The sequence below is a fragment of the Cryptotermes secundus genome, unplaced genomic scaffold (assembly GCF_002891405.2).
Source record: "Cryptotermes secundus unplaced genomic scaffold, Csec_1.0 scaffold1599, whole genome shotgun sequence".
Classification (NCBI taxonomy): Eukaryota; Metazoa; Arthropoda; class Insecta; order Blattodea; family Kalotermitidae; genus Cryptotermes; species Cryptotermes secundus.
The window spans coordinates 55,469-74,175 of NW_019718306.1; the positions used below are offsets into that span (position 1 = coordinate 55,469).

The following is an 18,707-nucleotide window of genomic DNA, read 5'->3' on the forward strand; positions in this document are numbered from 1 at the left end:
AACGACATTCGTTTATAACGACACTATTTTTAGGTCCCTTTGATGACGTTATAACCAAGTTCTACTGTACTTGTAATGCCAAGGTTGAAGAAATCAGAAAAACACTGAATATTCGTAACTGACCATGGATTTTACCCTCTGTACCTGCAGTATAAATAATAAATTTTACATTAATCAGACTATAAATACTGTTCTAAACACAGGAAAAACATAAAATCATTGTATCCTCCACCAGTCCTTCTAGACAAAAAGTTATTACCTGTTTCCAGGCACAGTTGCAGCATCCACCCAAGCCCGACCTTCTTTGTCACGCATTTGAATAATATATTTTTCAATTGGTGCTCCACCATCATTCTTTGGAGCAGTCCATTCCAAATCAACGAAATCTTTATCCCAGTTCTTGGCATCTGGTCTTCCAGGTTTGCTTGGTTCATCTTGAGAAAAAATAATTAATTGTCCACAATATATTTCTCTCTCATTTGCTTTCTCGCTTGCTACTTTCACATATTGAAAATTAGTGATATGTTGTGAAATTAGTGCCATGTTCATGCTAAAAGCTTAATAAGGATTAAAATATTTTTAGATATTTATATATCACTGAAATTCATGTTGACAACACACAGATTTGTAACCCTTAAAAAAAAAAAACTCATCTCCCATTTAAGCAAATTCAGTATTGATCCCGTCTGATATGACCCTGAAGTGCAGCACTAAGGTATCTAACAGATAATTCTTTAATTCTGGAAGAAAAATTAACTTTTGAATCAAGGCCAAGAATTTTTTACTCCATTTTATCTCAACTCTTTCAGACTCACACTTGCCTAAAATTATATGATTTGGGTTTATAATACACAAATGGAAGGTAAAGTTTTTTAAAAATAATTTGTACATCAGAAACAGAATAAATAGGAAAATGAAACAAATGCTGTAAACCCTTCAAGGAAATTAAATAAACAGGAATTCTATAAAATAAGTGCTTTCATTACCAAATGGATTCTTGGCAATGATGGGCTTGTCAAGTTCCAGTTCTTCTGATTCACCCTCTTTGTTTACAGCCTTTACACGGAATTTATAAGGCTTTCCTTCCTGCAGACCCCCAATGTTAGCTTCTGGCTCTGTGGACTTTCCACAAGGTATCCACTGGCCTGTGAGAGGATCCAATTTCTCAATTTCATAATATTCAATGGGTACACCACCATCATCATCAGGCTTCTTCCATGTCAGTTTACAGCCATTCTTTGTAACATTGCTTGCTTCCAAGGGGCCTTTTGGTTTTCCTGGCCTACCTGGAAACATAAAGAATGGTGGGTTGATATTACACTGTGCACTTGAGAGTTCATAAATGCATAAATTGAGTCTTTCAATTAAAATTTGAAGTACTCAGATAATAAAAATAAAAAAATTATGGACTAAAGATTAAAACATAAAAATTAAAATTGTACTACAATGGAAATGAAGTATTTTGTGATAAGTCTCTTTAAAACTTTGTGACCACTACATGTTGATGTGATTTTCTGGTGGTAGAAGTGACTATACTGTGGGGCGCCTGTTTATCAGGATCTTCTCACATAAATTAGGTCAAGTAGTCTTGACCTACTATCGTCTTGTGGGGCTTATGCTCGTTATTCTGTATGTCACCCAACAGGTAGTTCATTTGGAGGGATCTGCAACAGTTTTTTAATTATTATAAGGAGAAGCTTGTGAGTGTGTTGTTATTAATCTTGTTATTAGCTTATTAAGTATATGTAATTACATGTATTAGATTTTCTTATGATGCCTGTTGTGTTGATGTCACTATTTTGTAGCGGTTCAGTCTAAACTACTTGTTTGGGGGGTATCTGTGTATGTGGGTATGTCTGTATAGAGTCAAGTGGTACGAGGTAGGAGGGAGGACACTGTGAGTGGTTGAAGAGATGGGGAAGGGGTGGAGTTATTGGGTGTGTGTGTGTGTTTTTCTATTAGAATGTCGAATCCGGGGTTCTTTAATTCTGTAACTGTATCTTTCATCTGCAGACCTTTCTTCGTTATGTCAAATATATAATATCTTTCTAATTTGTTGAGTTTGGGTCCCTTCCTTTCTGTATGTAATACTTACTTTATACAATTGTATACATTTTATGTACCTTGTTTATGACATGCAACAGGATGCATACTATTAAGATTAAATTTCATTACTTACACTCAACTTTGATTTCATCATAACTCAGGCATATATTTAATTTAAAACATATCTGATGAAGTATGTTAATATTAAAAAATCTATGGATTGCAGAAAATTGTTTATTAATACTGTTTCACGCATTTATTACACAGTACATAATCTGCAGAATCTGCAATAAATATATATGTTCAATTATTACTGGCTCATGAATGAGTTATACCCAGTGGCGTAACTCATATACTATTTTTTGTTGTTCATTTAGGTGTCTTATTAATTCTTGTATTGGGGTTTTACTCAGGTCTGCCTGGTAGTGTTTCATCAATATGAATGAGAAAACTTCAAAATGTGTGAACTAATTGCTGTGATGCTACAAATGAAGATTCATGATTAGGTCACATACAATAATGTGTGGCACATTCGCTCAAAGAAAGAACTGTGGAGTCACAATAGCCAGCTGTTACTGGACAGCAGCCTCTAACAACAACAGAGGAATGGTGTCTTCTGTATGGTTCTTATCAATGGTTGTGCATACAACAATTGAATACATCATGCTACAATTAAACAAGAATCACACTGCAAAAGAGGAATGGTGTTTTCTACAATATCCATGCCGAGATGTTATAAAGAGGACACTTAGTGAAGAGTCAGTAAGTCAGTCAGTCAGTCAGTCAGTCAGTCAGTCAGTCAGTCAGTCAGTCAGTCAGTGGAATAGAGTTGATTGATGAGTGACTGAGTTACTTAGTCTGTGAGTTGGTGAGTTAGTGAACTGCTGGAGTTCAGTTGTTATGTACTCTTGTCATGTGAAGCTGCTAGCTAAGCCCGGAGACAGTTCGGGAACTCAGAGGAAGGGGAACATCAGACATTCCAATACCAGAAGACTGGTGAAGATAGAGCAGGCTGAGAAGACTTAGGCATGTGCTCTAGTGAACTGTAAAGCAAGTGAATTAGTGAAATGGATCTATTTATTTGCAGTCATGGCTCTGTAAGAGTTCAGTAAATCCAATTATCAATCCAAACCCAGTCTATAGGCACTCCATCACATGGCAATAAGATAAGCAACTTAACTACAGGAAATTCGCACAACCTTCATTTAACTGTTTAGCTTCTTCAATTATAGTCTGGTTTAATGCTGATATAATAATACTTCCATTACACTTACAGAACCTTTGCTGTCAGTCTCTTTATACTTACCTAGAACAGTAATGTCAAACTCGGCTTTGTCTTCACCAACAGAGTTCTTGGCTATGATTGTGTATTTTCCATTATGACTTCTCTTTGCTCTCAAAATGAAAAATTTTGTATTGTAATCTATATTGTCAATGCGGATTAGGTCATCTGATTTCAATTCCTGTAATAATATAAACATCATTACTGAATAACTGTGATGAAAAGTAACATGATTATATCAAAAAAATTCAAGCTCGGATGACGCAGGAATGTTCATCAGATTGGGAAGTGAACCTGGTTGTAAGCCCCCAATTGTGCAACTACTCAAGAATTTCCCAGCATTTTGTGGAGCCTGAAGGTTCATTATCATGTTCACAAGGGCCCTCCACTGGTCCTTATCCTGAGCCAGATCAATCCAATCCATACCATCCTATCCTATCTCTCTAAGATTTATTTTAATATTGTCCACCCACCTATGCCTTCGTCTTCCCAGTGGTCTCTTTCCATCTGGCTTTCCCACCAATATCCTATATTCATTCCTCTTCTCCCCCATTCATGCTACATGCCCTTTCCACCTCATCCTCCTTGACTTGATCGTTCTATTTATACTATGAGAAGAGTAAGTCTATGCTTTTTACCTCTTTCACACCTATGAACATACTATATATTCACAAAAGAACACCGAAACTGTCATTCCAAAGTGCATATACCTGTAATCAAGAGCGTATAAACTCACCTCATTTACACAGATGGGTTAGTCCAGCCAGGATTAAGAAAATGGTGCCAAACTTGTGTTTATCTTATGTACATAATATGGCACCAGGAGTAAAATGATTTTCTCACAAGATGAACATACAGAACTCAGCCCTTGAAAGGTTACTAAAATTTGCTAATATTGTTGTATTTTAGTAAATAGTGTGACATGTAGACCCATTGCTAGGGAACTAGTCGGCAAATATGTTTCCATGACACAAGTACTTAACAACAGGACATCCATTGCTAGGTAACAGACTAATAAACACGCATTCCTGACAACAGAAGACATTGTTTTCCATGGTGTCCATGCTGAGGAGTATAAGGGGGCACAGTTATTTTTGAGTAAGTCTGAAAAATTTAGGATTATATATTGAATGAGTTTTTACTGTATATGTAAAGATCTTTTTTTATATGCAATCAAATTGTGTTCATTATGACACGAAGATTCAAAGAGAGATAAATTTCTTGGTACCATATTAAATTATTATGAATGGCTGGTTCATTTATTTATTTATTAATTCATCAACAGCCTCAAAGTTCAGATAACATTTTATTGTTATATTTTAAAGGATTAAATGAAAGTAAAGTTAGTCTTAAACTTATGCATCATATAATGGAAACATATAAGGAGCACAGAATAGAGTTCCATATATTGTAAATCTTAATATTACATAGGGGTGAGCTTCATAGTTCAGCCTTTGTACCCCTGGAAAAGAGATATTAGTACTCCTTTGACAGGAAGCTAGGGGGCCCCAGAGTTAGTTAAGATATGGTGGAAAAAGGAAACATCCATGCATGGCTCACAATCAATCATAAATTACTTATAAGATATAAAAGTTTGTGATGATGGTACAATGGTACAAATATTGTTTTTCTGGACATTATCCATCATCCTGTCTTTATCTAAAAACACCGTCCTGTTTAATTTTTAAAATTGAACGTTTCAGAGACTTGATTCTGTCTTTGTCTTCAGGTAAAACCTACTCAGTTGATATATATGGATAAATACCGTCTTAAGTGCAACAAATTTTATTGTAGTTTTTACTTCTTTTCCTCCTCCACACTACATGTTTCGGCCCTAAATGGCCATCATCAGGTGTGTATCACTCACGTAGCTGTTACACTGCTTGTTAAAATTTAAAATTACCAGTCTTTCTAATTGTATAAAATCTTTGTTTAATTGTCTACTCAGTTGAGCCCAGCTGATAGAGCTAGTCTTTATCTCCAGACCACTGGTAGTAGGTTTTACCCCAAAACAGAGACAGAATCCAGTCTCCAAAACGTTGTGTTTTGAAAAATAACTAGGATTGTATTTTTAGATGAAGACAGGATGATGGATAATGTCTAGAAACATAATATTTGTAATAAATCAGTGAACCAATTGTCAGTCGCTTCACTTACTGGGTTATCTCAGCTCATCCATATTTGATCAAAGAGCTCAGAACTGTGAATGAGCTACATTATAAAAATAATCAGTAAGAAAGCAGGGCAGGACACATGCTACAGTATGCACTGAATACTATGCAGACAAGTTGTCCCTCAAAGGGGCACCACAAAGTGACTGATCATGTGATAAGCAATTCATGATCCTTGTCCACAGTGGATAGTATAGCATATATATTTTGCCAAACGTAACAGAAAAAGTATTGAGAATGTTTCATGCCCTAGCTACTCTTATGATCTACAGTCTTGCACTGAAAGAGAGACTGATAAAAGTTGTTCCCTACATTCTGTCATTATGATAAACTCACCTTTCCTTCATACAACCATGTAACTTCTGGAGGAGGTTCTCCAGTAATGTTGACATCAAGTGTGAGTGTCAGACCAACTTTCACCACTAGATTTTGTAAGTTGGTACGGTCAATATTTGGTTTTACTGAAAGAAAAATTGGACACATTTCTTTTATTTCAAAGTGAAGAATAATGTATGTAAGACATCTGTAATACTGCACACACATTTATTTGATTCATCATCATCTTAATGTGGCTGCTGTGCTGAGGACTCAATTGAGTACAGCACTACACTTATGGCGATTACTATTCCAGCCTGAGTGAAGGGAGCTAGAAACATTGCGCACGCAGCCCTTTTGAGACACACTGTAGCCTCCATTCCTCCTTTCTAGATAATTCTGGAGGCTCGGAAGACTTCAGTTGGCTAAGATCTTGCATAAACGTTCGGGAATATACTATGCTGGAATAAAAGTTTGTGAAAATAGTGAGTACAGTCAGTTTCCACTTAGAAGCAGCACACAGCATTCATATGTGGTGAAACAGTGTGACAAGAAGCAAGTAGTGGGTCCCATGTTGGTAGGAATTAGATAAGTGCAAGAAGAGAGTGCAGGGATGTTCAGTGACATAGCAGTGAACTGAAACCAACTGATAACAAGACCCATAACTGACTCACGAAAATACTGCTTCAAAACAAGACAACTGTGACAATATATTATACTGTCGTCTCTTTAAAAAAAACATCACTTTATTCATAGTACAATATCTGTGTTGTTGTTGTTATTATTATTACTATTATTATTGGATCTAAGCTTGAATATGCATCCGTAGTCTGGAATTCGATTACATCAACTGATGCTAACAAGCTGGAACGCATTCAGCAGAGGTTTGCGGCCCTTTGTTTTAATCGTTTCTTTCCTAAAGTGCATTACAATTATTCTCTTGCTCTTGAGGAGTTAAAATTGCATACTCTACATACTAGGAGACATCACCTCGATGCTCTCTTTCTTATTCAAGTTTATTTTGGCTCGAAATTCTGCCCTTCTATTCTGGAAATTGTTGGTCTCCGAGTTTCTGCTCGGTACATCAGAGATTTTGCATTGTTCAATGTTTGTTCCTCATCTAAAAATTGTCCCTCTGCTAGATGTGCAGCAGCTGCTAATGTTGTCTGCAGGGATGTTGACGTATTCGGAGCCAGGAATGTTCTACCCAAACAAATTTTAAATATAGTATAATTGTTAGTATTATTATTATTTGCAATAAAACAAAATTAATTATTATTATTATCCTCTGAAAATCTATACTTTTCATTTCTTAATTAAATATTTATGTTTCACTTCTCACTTCTTAACACTAAGTTGTATGTTATTGAAATTATTATTATTGTTATTATTATCATTTATTTGCTTGTTTGTTTACTTTTCTCCATTATTGTGTTTTCCCAAGTACTTGCCTGTAATTCGTGTTTGACTTATGTGTTTGTCTATAATGTAATTACTTTCATTTACACTGTGCTCTGTCTGTAATTGGCCTTGCGGCTGTTGACTCGGCACAATAAATAATAAAGAATTGAATTAAATTGAATTATTATTATTTCTTCCTTATTCCATTACATCTATAATAGGCTAAAGCCTTAGATACAGAATTGTGTCAATTTATCTTGCTAATACTATGAAGTAATTGTCAAAAAGACTTATAATATATGACAATGTTTGTTTACTTCATAATACAATTACTCTCTAGCACAATACACTCAAAATTATCATTTAAATTAAAAATTTAAGATAAAAGTTTCTGTCTAAAGTAACGGAATATTTTGGTCATATAGCTTTAACATATACAACAAATCCAACATATAAAAACATTCATTTATAAGTATGGTTATCGTACATTCACGATGATTATCCATTTACTGTACTACTCAACATCTTATATATTTATATAGTTGTATAATCATTATCTCTTAAAAAATTCATCCAGTGTATAAAAAGAATTTAAATAAAGAAATTCCTTTAAATTCTTTTTAAACTTATTTATATCATTGGAAGTTACTTTAATTTTATTAGGTAGTGCATTGTAAATCCTTACGGCCATGTGAATTACCCCATTACCATATTTTGCCAAATTTACCTGGCTCATATGTATATCCATATTATGTCTAATATTTATTTCATAGCGATCCCTGTTTGTATCAAATATTTCTCTATTTTTTACTATAAACATCAGCAGGGAGTATATATCCTGTGATCTTAAAGGAAATATATTCATATTCCTAAACAGTTCTCTGCATGACTCTCTGTAGCCATATCCTCTTATTATTCTTATAACTCTCTTTTGTACTTTAAAAATTCTCCAGCATCCTATATACTTCATTTATTGTATTTTTAAGTTTTATTTATTAATAAAATAATTATCCATGGCAGATCTACCAACAATTCTAACAGTTGAACTACAAAACTGTCAGCTATCATACATATCTGAGACTCTGTAATCAAATGCACACTACATCAACTCTAATAGAGTGTTTACATGTACAAGTTTTTTCTTTAAGTTTTGATAGAAATTTTCACAATTTTCATTTCAGCAGATTTTATTTAATTCTTCTCCCATTCAGATATATGCAGTAGAACTAAATGTTGTTCCAATTCTAATGCATTGAAACATAATAAAGGCAGGATTCAAGATGTGAAAGTCTGAAGAAGAAAAATTACAGTTCTCTCAGTACTAGACAGCCTGATATTAACCCTTTAGAGATGCAACAAGGCTACCAAGGTTTGTTCCCTTGTCACTGAATGTGTTAATGGTAGCAGTACCTTGATTAAATTAGTGTCAATTTGATTATTTGTTTACCGATGCTTGAGCAGTTGAAATTATTATGCAGCACTGAAAGCAAGGAAATCTATGAATTCTGTAAAAAAAGTGGAAGCAGGTGGGAAATAACCTACTTTAATATACTAATATATTATTCTTTCATTTCATTTGCTGTGATATAAAATGCAAAAATCTTAATCAGGATCTCCAATCCGCTAAGTTTTTTTTTTAAATCACAATCTCCTGGATACGAAGTAGGAGTGCTAACTATTCAACCTAGACTGTGGTAAAACAAATTTTTAGCTCATTTCTACATAAGAGATTCAAGCGGGCAGATAATTTAGAATCTGTGCCAATATTATATGTAACAGCATAATTTAAGCCATGATTAGAGACAGTGACCAGATACCTTCATTTTCTCTGTTGTCCCATGATTAATTTTTATTGCTATCACTATCCTCTAATTATGTACACATCAAATATTAGAGTTATATTAAGTAAATTATTCTTCAGGAAAAGAAACAGTCTCATAGGAGTCACTTTATGATGAAATATTGTCAAGACAATCACAGTGAAGCTACTGACTACATGCATCAAATCCAAGTCCATGAGGTTCATAATGGAAGTTTTACATCATCAATTAGTAAATCTAAGTCCAAGAAAAACAGTATCTTACACATTATGAAGAATTAGATCATGCACACCAAAATCTAAGAATCTTGCAATATCAACACAAGGTTAAAATATTAACTTCTCATGCACTTAAGCACAGTTTACTATGGCTTCTTCAGTAATAACCCATCTTAATTAATGCCCTAACATATAAAGTTTTGACAAATATACCATCAGTACAGAAAGTGCTGGTTAAATTAGCAAAATATGATGAACATATTATGTTCATTGAAGTTTATTTTAATAAAGTATTAGAACAGTTGATGATGATGATGATGATGACGATAATGATCACTATGATATTAACTATAAACATGGTGGAGGGTGTGACGATAAATATATACCCAAGTTTTGAGAAAATGCTAATTAGATGACTAGTATTTTTAATTAATTCTGGAATTGATAACTAAACCAAAATAAACTCATATTTTGTAACTGTATTTCTTGGAGTAGGCCTGCATAACTTACAATATCTTGCTTTAGCAGTATGTGGATTAGTCTCTTCACTTGGGTCACCAGGACCAGCCTTGTTTACAGCCCTAACTCGGAACTGGTACTGATTTCCTTCTTCCAGTTTAGGAACAGTGCCCTTGCAAGTGTTTCCATGCACTTCAGCAGCTTTTACAAAGCTTCCTCCAAATTTGTCCATCATTTCAATCACGTAGCCTATAAAAGGATATCGGTTATAATCAGTAAATTTAATTTAAATAATGTGTTACCCAGTTTTTTGATTTAGGAATCATTAAAGCATACAAATATACTAGATTCTAATCTGAAAATAAGTGCTCAAAATAATAATGTGCATATGTATAAATGTTTCATTTTAACTAACAATTATTTTCTTTTTTAATGCAGAACAGAATTATCTGATATTGGATCATTCAAATTATTTTGTGTTATGAAGTTAAAACTGCTCCCTAACAACTCTTGATTTCAAATGTTTTACTGTGGATAATTCAAAATATGTATACTGAAATTAAAAACCTTAATTAGGTCCAGCGACTCATGAATAGTTTGTATACTTTGGAAAGATAATCACATTCCATAAACAACCACTATGTCCTTTATAATTTCAAAATGGCTGTGAGTTGAAAGGGATAGTAAAACTCTCTGTATTTAGTAGTAATGGACCAAATGTTGCACTAGTCACTTTGAGGTAAAAGGGGTGGGCATGGTGTCCAAAAGAAAAGAAGAATTTTTTTTACAATTACTGAATAATTTAAGGCGATGCATGAGGTGGATAAACAAGTGAAAACAAAATGTGAGAATGCTAAGGAATGCAGAATTTCATTGTCAGTTCCATCTGCATACTTGATAAATCATGGTCCATCAACAATCAGACAAATAGAAACAAAATTAAAGATAGGAAGTAGATCAAGAACTTAATTCATGTGAGTATAGAAAGTGTCCAGTTTGAGTGAACTTGCCATTGAAAAGAATACTTCACTCTTGAGCTTCCATTCTGGATTTTCATCTTTCAATTAAGCTGAAATATTGTCTCAGTAAAAACACATGGTAAAGCTTCATCAGTTGACAAAGATACTCAAGAAAACTAGCAATGTGTTGTAGTTTTGCAGGCGAAGGTCTCTGACCTTGTATTTTTTTTTTTGTAAATCCAGATAATTTATAAATATATAAATCTAAATAAATGTATCTGGGTTAACTAAACTTTGAATGATCAAATATTTTACAGCAGTTCCATGGTATATTCAAACTATAACACATATTTTTGAAAAGAAAATTACATTACAGTATCTGCAATACCATTCCTTTCTAAGAAAAGTAATAATTGCATCATACAAGAAATATGAAGGGAGAAGGGGTTCCAAATATCATTTTGAACATTAAATATCAAGGAAAAAAGAGAATACAATGGATAATGTCCAGAAACATAACATTTGGAAGAAATTACCTGTTATTGGCGCACCACCATCACGAATTGGTGGTTCCCACTTGAGCTTCACCATTGTCTCATCCCAGTCTACAATTTCTGGCAGTCCAGGGGCAGACGGAGTATCTGAAAAGAAATATAGGAAGTTAAACAACTAAGATAAAGGAAGTAATAGGAAGGTGGACATAATTTCATATCTGGGAGCGCCATAATTTATACTCTTCACCAAATATTATCCGTACAATCAAATCAAGATGAGTCAGGTGTGGTATAATGAATGCATGAGTGAGATCTGAAATGCATTTATCAGGAAACCTCAAATAAGACTACTATGGAGACAAAGGCACGGATGGAAGTGGCATATTAAGTCAGCTCGTAAGGAAAAAATGTGTCAGAGTGAGGACTGTGGAAGATTAAAACCTGGAGCATGTGAGTCAAGACCAAACAATTGATTCTTCATTTCTGTAATCATTATAATATACTGACTTAAATTTATGTACTCTGTCAATAAAATATTTCCAAAACAGAGAATTTTTATTACATCCATATTTTAAGATATATTATATACAAGAGTTTTATCATTGACATTGTCTGCACCTACCAAAAGGATTCTTGGCAAGAATGGCAGTATCTGTTGTTAGAGGTTCTGATTCTCCTTCCTCATTAACTGCCTTCACTCTGAATTGGTATTTCTTCATAGGTTCAAGCCCTTTAATTTCCTGTTCTGTCTTATTAGGATCAACAAAGCCAGCTGGAACCCAGCGACCAGTTTCAGCATCCATTTTCTCCACAACATAGCCAGTAAGAGGAAGCCCACCATCATCTTTGGGTTTTTTCCACTTCAATTTACAGCCCTCCTTATGGACATCTGTCACTTCCAGGGGCCCTTCAGGTTTGTCAGGTCTATCTAAAAATATTAAAACACATTTTACATCTGTTATCAAAACTGTAAATGTAATCTATATGATCCAAATTTCTTTTACAAAAGCAAGTTTAAGCATAAGCTGCTTTACATTTTCCTTCAACATACTTATAATCATCACTATTTTATCCTCTTTCAGTGAAGTACAGAAGTAAAGGATATATTGTGGACAAAAAATGTCATAAATGTGATAGATGTAGGAGTAGCTTCAAAACTTTTGATGATCTGTAGCTTTGATAGACTATATGAATAATATCAGGAGGTGTTTTGAAAAGAAACAACAAAAATTACATTTTATTATACATATTCATAAATCAGTTCTGTTTTGGCAAGAATGCTGGTCCATATAAATTTTCTGTAAAAATAATTTTTACACTAGTACAAAAATTGTATGTGCATGAAGTGGTGTCATAAATCTCACCTCTAAATGCTGTTATGAAGATAAAGAAAGGTCTAATCACTAGTCTCTCATTATATAGTATTAACAAATAAGAAATGTATAGGATCTATTTACCATTTATTGGTACAGTATTGCATATCTACATCTATATTGTAGCAAATAATCCTACAATAATTAAATTTCATTTCATGTATCTAAAGAGTGTTATAAAAATTATACAAATAAAATAATATTAGGTACTATATCAACAAGCAAATTTAATGTCAATCCTTTTAAGTGTCAAAACTGAGATGTACTGAGAAAATCATGTAAATAGCTAATTAGGCATAGTTTATGGGGAAAAATTTCCCAAAACACTATGAGAAGTAGTGGACTTCATTATTCTGATGTTATCTTACTAAATATGATGCAACTACATCAACTATCCCACATATTCAATTTCAGGCACCTGAGTGTGCAGGCCTAGTGTACTGCTATTCTATATCTTTCAACAATGCTTCACTTATTTATAGAAAAAAAGTCATGCAACAATGGACTGTTGTAATTCATTTTAATGAAATTCAGCTTCATGTTTTAACTCTGAAAAATAACTCCCATCTTTAACCATATTTTATTTGGCTTAAGAAAAAATTCTTCTGACATATTCACAAGGTGACCAGCTCTGGATCTTGGCTGGGACATCAGCTATCATGATTGAGGTTCATAATTTTCCTTAGTCCCTCCAGGCAAGTGCCAGAATAGAACTTCAAACTGAACAATGACCGCTTCCTTCCAATACCTTTCAAATTCATTATTTACTAATCACCCTAACACTGAATACTATATATTATGAGACACTGAGAACGTGGTTAAATAAGATTAAGTAATATGGTGCCTGGAAACCATTCATTAACTAAGTGCTTGAGAGTTTCTGAATACATAGTATCAATAAAGTTCCTATCTCACAAAATATATACAGATTCAAATGTAAATGTGCCAAATAAAATTAAATAAAATGTATTGTAATACTTTTGTGTATGGAAACAGAAAACACTAATTCTGTTCTGTGCAAAATAAGTGTCATGGTTATGTAACAATGATGATTCCATGCACTTTAGTGTAATAACTAACCATTTTAACACAAAGAACATTGTTAGAAGACTCACTGATAGTTAAAATTTTACTTACCTAGTATTATTACCTCTACAGTTGCTTCATCTTTCCCAGAACTATTCTCTGCTTTGATAGTATATGTGCCTGTGTTTTTTCTTACTGTTTCAGAAAGTTGGATCTTTGTATTATAATCTTCATTCTCAATCTTTATTGTTGGTCCATTCTCCAGTTGCTTATTAGCAAAATGCCATGTGATAGTTGGTGGAGGTTCACCTTTCACATCTACATCAAATTTCACAGATGCTCCAGCACGTACTGTGACTTTCTGTAGTTTCTCACGGTTAATAATAGGACGCACTGAAAACACAAATTTCATTTTAAAAGGTTATAGTTATTAGATATGATTTTATACTGCAGTATGTATGTTTGGTGTCATTTGTTAGAAGAAAATTCTGGTCCATTAATAAGAAATCACTGTTCCCTTAGTAATTACGTAGAATAAAACAAATGACTTCCTTAGGCAGTCTTGACTGTCTGTTGCCTAGATGTAGCTAGCACATGCGTGGTATCAGGATACAGCCTCTAAGTAAGAAAGTAAGCAAGTAAGTGACTTTACTCCCACTGAAAAAGCCCCTAGTACCAGAACCTAAGTTCCTTGGCCATCTAGAGCTTAGCCCATTGTTATACTGACTGTGCTTCTCCAGCTGTATCAGCCTTAACTATATATTTCATACAAACGCATTTTAATTATTCTAACTTGTTTCATGGGTATCCCAAACCCTATTAGAATATTGTACTCGTGCAATGCTTCACTCCTAAATGATTCATAGGTTTTCTTGGTGTCTATGTACAGCTGATGTACTGTGTCACTGTACACAAATTTTTTCTCCAGTATCCAATGGAGGCTAAAAATCTGATCAGTGGCTGCTCTATTATAAACACATATTTATGTTCGCCAATCATTCCTTCTACATATGGGCTTAACCTTGAGAGAAGGATGTTATATAAAATTTTGTATGATGTTGATAAAAGTGATATGCCTTGATAATTGCTGCAGTCAGTTTAATTTCCATTTTTTTTTATTGGAACAGTAATACAGTAATACCTCAAAATCAGTTCAGGAAAACAATTTAAAAATGCAATTTAATTGGTATACATAAACACTTACAGAATCTGGCCTTGGCAATATGTGGTTTAGTAGGTTCACTAGGTTCTGAAGGACCTGCTTTGTTCACTGCTCGGACACGAAACTGGTATTGGTTTCCTTCCCTCAATCCAGGTACTTGGGCTTCACAAGCAGGAGACTTGATAAAAAGGAAAATTTAATTATTTTTCTACATTTAATCTATAAAAAAATGTAATGAAGATGGTAGGAAAATGTAGAAAAGATGGCCTCTGAATGTTTACCATGGCAAGCTTATTATTGGGAGGCTGCAGACAGATCAAGGAAGAGACGGATGGAAAAATTTAATTACCTTCAGAATTGTACTTCAGCCTAATCCTTGATATGTAAGAGGACCAAAGGAAAAGATGTAACTGCTCTAATCTGTTGAATAATATTTCTAAAGAACAATCTCATGGACTTTCTTTAGGACTATATTTTACAACCAATTTTCTTTGTAAATATTAAAAGTAACTTGTTGCATAAAACCTAGAATGGATTAAAAGGAAATAAAATCTAAGTACACAAAAGACACTGATAATTAAAAGGTAAATAAATGGTTGTCTACATATAATTCAGAAGCAACTCAAACATATACCATAGTTTCATGCTCCAGATGAATTAATATTACAAATTTATATGTACATGCAATATAATTCCTAATTTCAAGTTTTAGACACAGAATATAATGAAGCACCAATACTCAACTGAACAACTCTTACCGTAGTAGTCAAAATCTCATCCCATGAACTGCCAAATTTCTCTTTCTTTTCTATAATGTAGCCAGTAATTGCAGCTCCACCATTGGATTTTGGAGCACTCCATTTAAGATCAACACGGTCTGTATCCCAGTCAACAATATCGGGTGTTCCAGGCTTGCTTGGGATGTCTACATATCAAAATTGTTAACGTTTTACAAGCGCCATTTAAAATTACTTATAAGGCATGATACTTGAAATGTATAGTGTTTACATGGTACTTCAATTAAATAATTAAGAAAATTATGGTCTTCATTCTTTCAAAATTCAGATGTTTACTCTTAAATAGACCAAAATATTTAAGAATAGTTACAGCTTCTCAACATGGCACTGTTAGAGATATGTATGATTTATAGTCTCCTTGGAAATGTGGAAATACAGTTGTGGAGTGTTAACCAGAGGGCAATGGAAACCAAAGAATCTTCATTGCTAAAATCTGTTGCCAGGAAATGTCTGGCAAAGACACTGCAGAGGAATAGCCATTGTGGAGAGCTGTTACCATGTAAAGACTAGTGAAAGGAGATTGAGAACATGTAATGTGGCGTGATTTGTATTGTGGAAATCATAAAGAGTTTAATAATTACTTGTGGTTCCAACGCATAACTGGTCGATGGTCAATAAATCTATTTATCAACCCAAACCTCATCTATAGTCACTAATACGCTGGACAATATATAAGACGTTTTTGAAAACTTCTGGTATGGTGGGAAAACAAACATGTGCACTAAACTTATTTATTTAAGTTCAAAATTTCTACAGTTTACTATATTATTATGCTAGCTGTGATGTATTTATGCTGCGTAACTGTACAATAAGAATCACATAAAGACAATCATCCATTCATCAAATAGATTATTTAACAGAAATTATGATATTCCCCCACAATTTTGACTAATAAACAAATCACACCAAAGTGTTTCTAATTGACTTTCATTCGCCTCCATTTTAATAGCACATTACTCAAACTGGACATCTGGATTGTACAGAATACATAGCCATGCAGCAGTATTATAATATGGACCTAGGGAAATATAAGACCATTCTTAGTAGCATACTGAGAGCTAAAAAATATACTCAGTATCACAAATTTAATACTGCATGCTTCAGGAGAATACTTATATTTAATTCTATAAATATTGCCCTAACATAATTGTAATTACAGTTATTTCATAGCAGAGTAATAAGCTGGTATTTACCATCAAATCTTTAAAAATATATACTATATTGTATATATATCATTTTATAACTCACCGAATGGATTTTTAGCAAGTGTAGCACGCTCTGTCTCTAGTGACTCACTCTCTCCTTCATCATTGACAGCCTTCACTCGAAATTTATACTCATTACCCTCTTGAAGACCTTTCACATCCATCTCAGGCTCAGTGGTACGACCCACTGGCACCCATCGCCCAGTTAAAGTATCAAGCTTTTCAACTACATAGCCAGTGACAGGTTTACCACCATCATCCTCTGGTTTATCCCACTTCAACTTGCAACCATTCTTTGTGACATCTGATACTTTCAGTGGACCCTTTGGCTTTGAAGGTGCAGCTAAAATAAACAGAAATTTTCAGGAATAAACTGTAACTGCACAATTGAATGCCTATTTAAAACTGTGGTTGTATCAACATTTAATCCTTTATGATACTATGTAAGTTTATCATAACTTTCTGGTGTATGGAACAGTTAACTAAAGCAGCCTTTAAAACTTAAATCTTAGTACATTTCCTATACACAGGAACAGAAAAATAAGGTCTACTGCACCTTACTCAATTAATATAAGTGATTATTTTTTTTTTGTATTCTTGCATTATACTTACAGAGAACAGTAATTTCAACATCAGCTTCATCTTTTCCATGCTTATTTTCTGCCACGATTTTCCATAAACCAGTATTTTTTCTTACTGCATCATTAATAGTAAGTTTGGTATTGTAGTCAATGTTAATGATTTCAATACTACCCTCAGACTTAACCTAACAAAATGAAAAGAAAAGCATTTGAATAATAGAGAATGTAAGAGTATCATATCCTTATACTGAAATATTTAAATAAAGTATTCTTTAAAGTGACAAAAGTATGTAATGTCCCAGAAAAATACTTCCAGACGATTTACAGGCTACACTACAATAATAAGAACATACAACAGAATTTTACGGTTTTATTTAAAACTCAGGGAATATAATTTTTTTAATACCGATGAATATTAACTTGCTGTAAACATCTCTCTCTTCAAGGAAGAAATGTTCAAAGAATATTAAATATTTGGAATACATTTATATTTATATGGCTGAAAGTCATAATTATGACTGTAGTGAACAGACACAATCTTCAATTAATCTGTAAGTTTATTAACATGGAAACTGCAATATAAAATAAATATTAATGCTCCCTCTGTTCTGAACAAAGCTGAATATAGTGCAATATTCATTTACAATTAACTAAATACATCAAACCAAGCTGCCATTATCATCATGCTGAAATCTGCTGTATTTTCTTCACTGTTATATTTTGAATTAGAAGATGCAATCCAAATTAGCAAAATTCTTATATTCAGCTTCTTACCTCATCATTTCCATGGAACCATTTTACAGTCGGAGGTGGTTCACCTCTGATATTCACATCATACTTCACCATCTTTCCTGCTTTGATTACAATAGGTTTCAGGTTTGTACGATCTATTCTTGGTTTCACTGAAAGGAAAAAATTGGTAGGCTACAGAGAAGGGACTGATGCCTTCCTTTTTTGTTTTCTGATAAGTACACATTATGTCAGAATTATATAAAGTTCGCCTGTCATTAAATTCAAAAGTCAACTTACAGGCCTTATGTTTCACAAGGTGAGATTTGGTTGGTTCAGACGCAGGAGATAATCCAGCTTTATTTACAGCTATTACGCGGAATTGGTACTCAGCTCTTTCTTTCAGATCAGGAACTTTTGCTTCAAGCTGATCACCTGGAATTTCAATTGCCTTCTCCCAGTCTGGTTTGAATCTACAAATATAAATGGATAAATAGTAATAGTAGCTATGTTAACTGTGAAATAAGGCATCATATAAATTATGCAGGATATTTTAATACTCGATTATGACTCCCTAATTAGGATCTTATTCCTTTCCTGCAACTGAAATGACATACTTGACCTATAAAATTTCACCAACTTTCTGATTCTAAGTCTAAATAAAAAATA

At 33.4% G+C, this 18,707-nt stretch overlaps 1 protein-coding gene across 1 annotated transcript in view; it reads right to left on the reverse strand.

The window, feature by feature from the left end:
• Window positions 1–18,707, reverse strand: part of LOC111861309 (twitchin) — a gene marked incomplete at both ends in the record, with an annotated part of 109,968 nt that overhangs the window by 53,151 nt on the left and 38,110 nt on the right. The window contains 14 exon segments of the mRNA XM_033750327.1: window positions 260–434; window positions 987–1,286; window positions 3,353–3,509; window positions 5,836–5,960; window positions 9,764–9,961; window positions 11,208–11,312; window positions 11,788–12,093; window positions 13,676–13,957; window positions 14,769–14,904; window positions 15,485–15,651; window positions 16,772–17,071; window positions 17,341–17,494; window positions 18,084–18,211; window positions 18,339–18,511. Of these exon segments, the coding sequence (XP_033606218.1) occupies window positions 260–434; window positions 987–1,286; window positions 3,353–3,509; window positions 5,836–5,960; window positions 9,764–9,961; window positions 11,208–11,312; window positions 11,788–12,093; window positions 13,676–13,957; window positions 14,769–14,904; window positions 15,485–15,651; window positions 16,772–17,071; window positions 17,341–17,494; window positions 18,084–18,211; window positions 18,339–18,511 (2,706 nt within the window).